This window comes from Centropristis striata, chromosome 19, assembly GCF_030273125.1.
Source record: "Centropristis striata isolate RG_2023a ecotype Rhode Island chromosome 19, C.striata_1.0, whole genome shotgun sequence".
In the NCBI taxonomy this organism is placed as follows: Eukaryota; Metazoa; Chordata; class Actinopteri; order Perciformes; family Serranidae; genus Centropristis; species Centropristis striata.
The window spans coordinates 23,919,099-23,930,371 of NC_081535.1; the positions used below are offsets into that span (position 1 = coordinate 23,919,099).

General features: G+C 38.0%; 1 protein-coding gene across 1 annotated transcript in view; it reads left to right on the top strand.

Annotated features, from left to right (window-relative positions):
* ror2 (receptor tyrosine kinase-like orphan receptor 2) overlaps positions 1 to 4,484 on the top strand; it is a 55,670-nt gene extending 51,186 nt beyond the window's left edge. The window contains exon 9 of the mRNA XM_059358600.1: positions 982 to 4,484. Within this exon, the coding sequence (XP_059214583.1) occupies positions 982 to 2,439 (1,458 nt within the window). The 3' untranslated portion in view covers positions 2,440 to 4,484. The remainder of the gene's footprint in view (positions 1 to 981) is intronic.
* Positions 4,485 to 11,273: the final 6,789 nt, after the last annotated feature.

Here is an 11,273-nt window from a genome sequence, read left to right on the forward strand (position 1 = left end):
CACCTAGCGGTAACCTCACCTAACAACAGAAACACAGAGCTAATGGAAAAATGGTGAAGCGTCAGGGAGACGAAAATGCTGAATATATCAAAAAGAAAAAGAGAGGGTACCATGAAAGTCACATTGAGTTCGGCTTCATAGAAGCAATGGACAATGGGGGGGGTCGCCAAAGTTTACAATGGTAAAAATGTGGGTCCCTCAAGAAAAAGGTTGGGAACCACTGCCCTAGAGCAAGAAAATTTGATAACATGCCTTAATGAATGCCTTTCTAGTGCCCTTCTGGTACCTCCATGGTTGAAAAAGTGTTGCTAACGTGCCCTCCAGAGTGGTGCAAACGAGAGAAAGTGCCTTATTGGCTGCCCTTTACACATGGAAAAAAATATTGTGTGCCCTCTAGGGTGCCCCTTCATACAATAAATTATGATGATGTGCCCTCTAGAGCAAGAATAAGGCAAACTGAAAAAACATGTTGTGGTTAGCTAATGAGGTGCAGACGTTCCTCTCTTTGGTAACCGACGAATGTGAGGTTTTTGCTCTCATTTAGCTCTGAAAGTGCACAAGATTGATGCATTTAACTTAAAAATGTACAAATGTTCATGCATGCCCCTGACTCCCCTAGATGGTTTGGTTCGATGGTTTTAACTGTCACTACCATATCATTAATTACTTTGATCTGGATCTCCTTTTAACTTAATGCTAATCGTAATTGGAAGCTTTTTGTGTGGTGGTGGGGCCCCATGTTGTGAAGAATGTGCCCTTTTTATTTTTTGGTCCCTGCCCTTCAAACAGTCTGAGTCGGCCACTGTGGATACTAGTTGTTTTAATGCAGTGCTGGTTTAGAGCTGAACACCAAGTAATGTAAAAGAAAGTGACCTCTGTACACTTGAATTATGAACTGCTGCATTCCAATGATAAAGTAGTACATGAGGTTTATTGTTGGCAATACACTTTGATGACATGTAACTGTATTTATTGCTGCAGGGCAAGCTGCGGGAGATTAACATGTCAGCAGTACGGTTTATGGAGGAGCTTGGCGAGGACCGGTTTGGCAAGGTTTACAAGGGCCACATGTATGGCACTGGCCCTGTGGAGCAGACCCAGGTAGTGGCCATCAAAACATTAAAGGACAAGGTGGATGTCTCTCTCTGTGAAGAATTTCGCCATGAAGCCATGCTCCGCTTTCACATACAACACCAAAACATTGTTTGTTTGCTGGGTGTGGTCACCAAAGAGCAGCCAATGAGCATGTTATTCACCTACTCGGCCCTCGGGGATCTGCATGAGTATCTGGTAATGCGCTCACCCAACTCAGATGTTGGCAGCTCAGATGATGACAAGACAGTGAAATCCACACTGGAGCAGGCTGATTTCCTTCACGTCATCACTCAGATTGCTGCCGGAATGGAGTACCTTTCCAGCCAACAAATAGTCCATAAAGACCTTGCTGCCCGAAACATACTGGTCTTTGATAGACTCACTGTTAAGATCCTGGATCTGGGTCTGTTCAGAGATGTCTACTCTGCTGATTACTACAATCTCATGGGCCCAAGCCCTTTCCCCATTCGTTGGATGTCCCCAGAGGCTATTATGTATGGCAAGTTCTCCACCGACTCCGACATCTGGTCTTATGGTGTCTTGCTGTGGGAGACTTTCAGTTATGGTCTGCAGCCATATTGTGGCTACTCCAACCAGGACGTGATCGAGATGGTGCGCAGCCACCAGTTACTGCCTTGTCCCGATGACTGCCCAGCCTGGATTTACAGCCTGATGCTGGAGTGTTGGAGTGAATTTCAAGCAAGACGGCCTCGCTTCAAGGACATCCACACACGTCTGCGCTCCTGGGAAAGCCTGTCCAACTATAACAGTTCTGTTCAGACTTCTGGCACCAGCAACACTACCCAGACCAGCTCTCTCAGCACCAGCCCTGTGAGCAACATCAGTATGAGCACGGCAAATGCATCACGCTACACCAGCCCCAAAAAGACCTCGCCGTTCCATCAGCCCCAGTTTATGCCCATGAAGGGTCAAATGCATCGAGCGATGGGTCCCCCACAGCTCTACATCCCTGTCAATGGATATCACCCCATGCCAACTTACCCATACCTGCAAAACTTTTACCCCATGCAAATACCCATGCCCATTACCCACCAGCAGATTCACCACCCACCACAGATGGCTACCAAAGCTGGTTCTCATCATAGTGGCAGTGGATCCACATCTACAGGCTACGTCACCACTGCCCCTTCCAACACTTCTGTCACAGAGCGAGCAGCTTTGCTTAATGAGGACTCCAAGACCAACAATGAGGACTTGGCTGACAAGACGTCTCAGGAAGAGCGAGACCAAAACAAGGACTTGTTAGTACCTGAAACAGAATTGCTAGGTGACAGTGACCCACCACAGACTGACGAATTGGTGATACACTTGTCAGACACATAAGTGTTGTGCTGTTTGAAGACCAATACAGCTGAAATCTTCTGTGAGCTATGCTTGCCAAAAATTCAATAAGCAGCATAGAGTGAAGTGAGCAGTTTTGTGGAACAGTGACTGAATATTTTTTTATACATTTCTTAGATAGTACTGCCACATTTTAATGTCAAGTATTCCTTATGTTTGCTCCTCTGTGTTAACAATTCAGCAAAAAAAAATCATGTAATTCTTCATACACGTTATTTTGATGTTGCCATTCAGAGGAAGGTTTGTTCTAGTTGTTGCTGTGCAACACAAAACATTTTTCATCCACAACTACACTGCAAAAAAGGTGTGTCTAAAAACAAGATAAAAATGCTAAGTCTGAGGGAAATGATCTTGCTGCATCGACAGATAATTTCACTTGACAAGATTTCTTAAATTAAGATTGTTAAATCTAGAAATAAGCATGTTGAACACTTAAAATAAGAAATCAACTCTTAAAACAAGATTAATTATCCAACACTTCTTAATCTAAGTTTTTTTTTTTTTTATCTTGGTAAGAAACAAACAATTTGCAGTGTACTTCAGAGGGTGCCTTGCCTGTCTGTGCCTTGCACAGACAGGACTTCTTGTTTGGCAAAAAGTGAAAAAATGCCTCACCCTTTTCCCACTCACTTACAATGACAGTTACCAAGCCAGAGGTAATGCTACCAGAACCCACACTTTTGATACTTTTCTACTTTGAAGAATCTTTGAACAATAGAATGTATGATGAATAGAAATGCCGTCAGAGTTTAGGAAAAAAAATGTTTATGGCTAACTTTGTTAATAATTATACTCACTAGGGGTGTGATGATACTCTCAGCTCACGAGACGAGACACGATATTGGGTTCACGAGAACGAGACGAGACGACAATGACACAAAATATGACTGGACCAACAGACTTTTATTTAACCGAGTTGCACATGCATTTTGAAATGTTTTATGATAACTCTTTACATGCATGATGTAAGCATGAGCTTTTAGTGAACTACTTCTTCCACAAATTTAAAAACTAAAACTAAAATTTATAAAAGTTAAAATAAGATGAAAAAAACAATAAAATCCCCCAGAGGGATTAACGAGACTCCGGAGGTGATGTATGGTTTTCTATCGTCGCCCAATCGCTTAGCGACAGTTTCGACCGTGATCCGTGATCACATGCATGACTAACATGATTAAACACGGGAGACGCAACTGTGGCCGCCGTTGCTAACAGCACAACATCAGCAGCTGATCAAAACAAAGCAGCATGGCTAATTAACATAAACATAGGGATCTTGAATTAACCAGCATCACTAACTGTGCACAGAGTGTCTGGTGCTTGTTGTAAACAAACAGAGATCGCTAAGTGAACACCTCCTGCAGCAGCAGCACATACACACTGTACTGCTACAGAGCTAACTGTTAGCCTATTAGCAATTGGCAGACTCCGGCTCTGCAGCTGGGAGAGACTGCTGCAAGAGGACTGTGCTGCTTCGATTCGTTCCCACTCTTCTTAACGAGCCCCTGTGACGTCATTCTGGCTGCTTGCTGCTTCTCCTCCTCTTCTTCTTTTCTTTTTACTGCCCCCCAGGTCACAAATAGAAGTTTGGATAACTCATAAATCTCGCGAGACTGAATTTCAACGTGACGAGAAATATCGTTGAGTTTAATCTCGCGAGATCTCGCGGCACAAGATCTTGTCACACCCCTAATACTCACAGATGTATTTTGGAATTTTGGAAGAACCAAAAATCCTTCTTATTCCAGGCCAAAGTTCACATGACAGTGACGGTAATCGTTGATCATCCACTTTCATAACCAGATTGTACAGATTTGTAATTTATGTACTTTGATGTGAACATTTTATTTGTGTATAGTTTTTCTTTATCGGTGAAGGTTCCTAAGCCTGGTGTTAGTACAATATATTTTCCAACCCATGTTTGCTTTGTTTAAGTAGTGTTTTGCTTACCATATATTATGTACATCCATCTATGGAGTTTCCAATAAAATTGTATGAATAAAATGGTGTACTTTGCCCCATTGTGCCGAATAGATCGAGCTTCGAACCATCATTCATAACATTGACATTTAAATTCAGAATCAAATTTTTTTATTGCATGTATATTCATTCATAATGATTCAGCTACACTAATATTATTAGTTTGATAGATTTCAGTGGTGGCTGCAGAGGATTGTTTCTGACTGGTGTGATCAAACATTTCGATTAACTTCGGAGCGTTGTCAAGTTGAAAAGAAACACAGTTATTGAAAAAAATATAAATGTAATTATATCCAAAATTCACAACATGTTATCTTACAAAGTATTCTGCTTCATTATATATTTGTTGGCGTTTAACCTTTCAAAAACAACATTTTCGCTGTAGTCAAAAACAGTTTGATCTCATGCTGCTACACAAAGTGAATATTAACGGGGCATTCTGCAGCAATCTACACTGTAAAAAAAGAACTGTTGTTTTTACGGTAAAAAAAACGTCAGCTGTGGTTTCCAGAACTTTACCGTAATAAATATGGTGCAACTTTTTTTAATATTACCGTAAAAAGATATTGGCACTGTTGATTTCACGTTAAAGATTGCCATTTTATTCCATTTTTTGCCGTATAAATAAAAAGTTTTTCCATCAAAAGAAAAGCCGTTTTGCCATATAATTGACAAGAAAACTTTTTAATGAAGCGTAAATTAAAGATTTTACCATTAAATATTACAGTATATTTCTGTAGAGATGTGGTGTTTAAAACATTTAACAGTGAGAGAATATATTTTATACAAAGGATAAATGGAAAAATTACAGTGATGGCTTGTATATATATTACAGTATATTTTTGTTACACACATAGTGCCAGTGTATTTTACAGTGGAGTAATGTATTTTAAAAAGTAAACTGCAAAAAAACTTTTGTTTTACGTGTTAATGTGGTGTGGCAGTTCGGCTCAGTTCCACCAGTATTAGGGGATATTAATCATAATATATATATATATATATACATATATATATATCACAACTTTCTCGATCAAGTAACAAGTTGCCCGGTTGAATGCCAAATTCAGACCAGAGACACTTACTACCCAGTGAAGTAGATTTAACAGAAGTGTCATGTCTTCTACAGTATTGCCAATGACATTCTGGCTGAAGAAAGTAACTTCACCTAAACTTATGGCACTTCAACCCATCCCCAGTCTCCCATGCACATTATCATATAGTATATGATTTCACAATTATAATGTTTGTTTTTTTCAACACTTTTCAACATGCTACAACAATGTATAATTTACATAACTTGTTTAATCAACATTTATCTTTATCTTTCTTTATAAATACTCCTACAACAATATTCCCAACTGCAGTTTGTCGTGCTGTTTTATGGTATAATAAAAGACAGTAATAATATATATCTGGGGGACACATACCCTCAATATTGTTTTAAATACAAATTTTGCTACAACATGCATATCACTCTCTGAAATAATCATTAAATGTAATTATAGTCATAAATACACTTAACAAATTCACATAATTATGCTGGGTCTTAGTTTACGGTGTGCTGTGGTTGTCAGACACTAAAGCTTGCCGTCTCTGCATTACATTACCTGTAATGCACTAAAAATGGAAAACTAGAATGTATGTAGGCAATATGACTATCAATTGTGATAAAGTGTTGAAGTGTTGTAGAATTGTATTAAGTGTATTATAACGCAAATCAATAAAAAAAAAAAATAATCTTCCCTCAGACAACCTGGCCTCACAGGAATCCGTGAAATAGCTACAGATGCGCTTAAAAAAACTACAACTCCCTAGACCTCTCTTTAGTCCTTATGTCGACACCAGCACCATAGTTGTAGTTCTTCCGTTTTAGGGTTGTGCTAGGGTTGTGAAAACATATTTCTACCCAATATATCGAATATCACACACTGTCTAATAAATAATTATACTGCATGAGTATTATCTATGCTAAAAAAAGACAACAATGTTTGTTCAATGAAGATATTTTAACTAAAACAGGAGCGTGCCTCAATGAGATCGCACCACATCCGGTAGATTACAAAATAAAACTACGGACAAACGTAGATCGTAACTCGTAGATCGTAATGTCACTTTGTCAACATTAGTGTCTCCCGCTGCAACAGAATAATATGTTGATCACCAAATCAACCTCAGACACAAGATGAAGGTTTGATGCGTTAAATACTCAGAGGACCAGGGAGATTTCAAAATAAAACACAGCGGATCGTGTTTTTCTGGCAAAATCTTCGTCACAAAGTGATTATGTTCATTCACTGAGTGAATATTTAGAAAATAAAACATATATTTCTTGCTAGAAATGTAATCAAAATCCATTTTTATGCAGAAAAACACTAAAAATGTGAGAACTGTCCACCATGTTTTTTGTTCTGACTTCCGGAATCTTGAAAGTCACGTGACTTGGACATAAACCCATAGGAACTCTGCATTGTAGTGAAATCTGTGTGTATTTCACGGAAATTTGAGTGATTCCGTGGCTATTTCACAGATTTTGAGTTAAGCGCATCCGTGGCTATTTCACGGATTCCTGTGAGACCAGGTTGCCTCAGAACATGCATGAAAAGGTAACATTCCGTGTGGGAATGAATAATATTTTTAAAAAGTGTCAGTAATTGCACGGACTAGAGACAAACATTTCTGGTGAAAACCGAGTGCTTATCAATCAACCACTACTAATGCTGGCTATCATCATAACTATACCTGCAAAGGTAATTAGCCACAGATTCACCTAACGGCCACCAATGGTGCTCTACAGGTTGCTGAACTAAATCCTTATTATGTTATACTTATCAGATAGCCCATGTGAAGTCTGAGTAAAGAGTCAATCATTTTTGTTAAGTTGCATGAATAGTTAATTTATTAATTTGCAGTGAGTGTCATCAACAGCAAAAGGAAGGGTTGCATTGACAACTGTCGTTTTTTTGGACAGGCAGAAGTAAAGTTCAGAGCAGTATTTGCAGTCTTTGGTGGACAAACTATGCAATGGAGACACTGTTCCTTTACTTTAAAGATACCATTGGCATTTACTTACATTTCTTGTCACTTATCTACAATAAGCTTAAATTGATGACCGACAACTCACACTGATGTAACAGCTGAGCTTTTCTTTAAACACAAAATATTATTTACAGTTATATAATTTTAACATTGAATTATAGTACCACACTGCAAAAAAAGGTTTGTCTAAAAACAAGATAAAAACACTAAATCTGAGGGAAATGATCTTGCTGCATGGACAGATAATTTCACTTGACAAGATTTCTTAAATTAAGATTATTAAATGTAGAAATAGAATGTTGAACACTTAAAATAAGAAATTAACTCTTAAAACAAGATCAATTATATGCTAGGAAGCAAATCATTTGCAGTGCATGCTAGCTAGTCAGTGCCATTTTTATGATCAGCGACCACAAAATACTTTTAAGTCTTTTTCTTCTGTTCAATTTAATTCCTGTAAAGTGCACAGGAATGCTGTGCTTTATTTTAGCTTGAGGAGGGAAACTGAGTCCAAGTACATCCTGAGAACCTTAATGGTGGTGACATATGGAATAAATGAACCGTCTCATAAAACAGTAAGATGGCTTATTTAAACTGACTATATTACATTGAATTGCCAACATGGATCATGTCTGTAGCCCAAACATTGAACCTTGAGCAGTTAGTCGTCATTCCTAGAATCTGCTGATGGAGTTTTTTTATATACAGTTGTTGTCACTGTTTACATTCCTCCCTAGACCGATGAGGTGTGTTACATCATCCACTTTGTCACAGCCAAAATCCAGACGAAACAGACTTGGTGAGTCTGATCAATAACGTGGTTCATGTTATGTTTATTCATCTGTTATGTTTATGTGGTCAGTTTATTCATTTTATACAGACTGTCTAAATATCTAAATATTGTACAGTTTATTTGGTTTCATTTTATGTGACCGTTGTTTGTTCTTAAAATTATACACATCTAAATCTAAGGATGTGTACAACATGTTTAATGTCGACACCAATGTACCCTGATATAGGTATGTCCCTCTGTTGTTTTTTTGTATAAACATCAATAAAAATATGAAACACAAAAACCAAAATAACCAAGCACCAATAGTACCAAACTTCTCCACTCAAATTATACCTGCATTCAATCCTTTTTGTACCCAGATCCAAAGAATTACTACTGTATGGTTTAACCTATGGGTTTAACTTGCAGCCAATCATCATACTTTATTTTAATGGGACTTGTGATTGCACTTAAGCATGCCAAATGATCATTTTATGTCTATCGGAGAGGACAAGATAGCTGAATCAAAATAATGTAAGCGATGTGTCAGGAAGCTAAGGCACTTGCAAACATAATATTGCATAGCTTTCTGATTTATTTCCATATTTTCACAACACAAGATACATCTTGTTAAAATGGTTTAGCTTAACTTGAAGAAATGCAGGAAGCCTGTGTAAGGAAGCATCAACTCACTCACCAGCTCTTGCTTAAACCCCCTTTTCTTTAACAAAAGTGCACAGACTCATACACAGTTTTCTTTGTTTCCTTTATTTTGTATTAAATGGTTAGAGGATAAATTTAGAAATAAAAATGATCTACGTTGCATGAAGCTCATTCCTGTGAGTCTTTAGTGGAGGCCATCTTGTGCTGGTGCTTAAAGAGGAAACACACCTCAGTTGCAGCTCTTTTATGATGTATGTGAGTAGGTGGGTACTTGCATCTGATTGGTCAAAGGATGTGTAGTGAAAATGACAGCTAATTAAGATGAATCTTGAATGATAAAGTAATGATTTACTTACAGTTTTTTTCAATCGCTAACAAGCGCTTACCCATACTTCAGATACTTTTTCTAAACTCTTAACACAGACTCACACCTACATAACACAATTGACTTCTCAAAAACACATTTTGTTAAATATATACTAACTCTTCATTTCAAAATAGAACACATATTTCTCTGCACACACTAACGTTACCAAAACACTGGAAATCTGACTCAAAATGAAATTATTCTGTCAAAGAATAACACTTGTTTTCACTTCACAAGGTACATGCAGTCAATCAAAGTACACCAGGTTTCAAAATACTGGCTGTTGTTGACATTACAAAAGTGCATAGACTTTTATGTTTCAGTTTTACAGGTATTTGCATGCAAAACATGCAATCCACCGTTTTTACACTAAATTTCTTGGTTGGGAACTGTATGTCCACATGTAATGTTCACATTCAAAAGCATTCCAGTAGAAAGCAAAATTTCAGTTTGTTTTTTCCTTTACTGTTTACAGTTTTTCTCAATTGCTAAAACAATAATTCCTGTTGTGTGAATCGATTGCTCGGTTGTCTAAACTCATTCCCCGAATCAAACATCCTTTTGACAAAACCATAAACTATCTTCATCTAGTAAAACACTATTTGCAGATCTCAGTCATTCCTTTTGCAAAACTCTAAACACAATTCTCCTGCAATAAGAATTCTGAGAAAAGGACAGGAGGATTCCAAAAATGTGTTTTAGCAATTGAGAAAAACTGTATTACAGGAGGTACATTAGAAATACTGTTTACAATATTATAGAACAGAAAAAGTTTTACAGTATTGCTTACAGTGAACAAAATATCCATGAAACACACATGAGCACAAAATTACTGCATCTAATCTCTGCGATCTTCAGGGTTAGGCAGGGCCGGAGTGGGGGCACTTTTCAGCCCGGGAATTCCAGGCCCAAGACCGGCCCACTTTTTCCATGGTAGTGGAAATTGGATAAATGAAGCAACAGTTCAGCTCTTACTATCCTGTAGTTTTTTTTATTAATACCATGGTTCAACAGATAATGTAAAGGTTAAATAATAATCCACTTAAACTGAGAAGTTAACAAAAAATATTTCACTATTCCACAAGGATACAGTAGGTTGATAAATTAACAAAAGCATAAAATAAATAAAGCATTTGAAACATATCCCACTGTCATATACTGCTCTTTCTTACATTAAATAACTTTAATTCATATTGTTTACTCTGTTATCTTCTCTACCTGTCCCTGTAGTCATGGCCTCCTCATTGCAAATTTCGGGCTCATCATTTTCAGCAGGAGACTGGCTTATCTGCTGCTCAGAAGCTACAAAGAAAAAATAATTTCACTGCATAGCCTACACAGATCAAGTTTGAGTTTTGTTATCAATATTTTCATAATATTTGCAAAGTCTATGAATCGCCATATATCAGGTGATATAAAAAGGCTTATATTTTAATTCAATTCAATATTTTGCTTGCGAATAGGTTGACAACGCTTCAACGATATTAACCACGTTACAACGTTAGCCGAACAGTTACGTTGCATTAAGCCTATGTCTCTCTTTACCAGTTGCCACTTGTGTTTGTCCTCTCGAAAATAAATCTGTAAGCTTGGCACATTTGGCAGCATCCTCCTCCAATGCCTTTTCTTTTCTTCAACCTGGCTTTTTCAGCCCCTCCTGGCCTCTTCCTCCCATCCATCCTCCCCGACGTGTATCGTTGAGATAGGGCTGGCCCAGCTATCGGTAGCCTACCTGAGAAAACTTTTTTGGAAAGACGGCTATGGACCCAACCAACTTTATTTGGGAGGGGAGAACTCCCTCGCATGGTACAACCCATGCTGAGGCTGCGGTGTCAGAATGCAAAACGTGTTTAGCGTACTTTAAGAGAAGATGGACTAACGTGAAAAATGTCAAATACAGTTTTTCACAACCGCTATGACCCGTTGTTCAATACTTTTACCGCTTTTTCAAAACTCTTCACACAGTTACCACAACATCAGCCTGTGTGGACGATACAA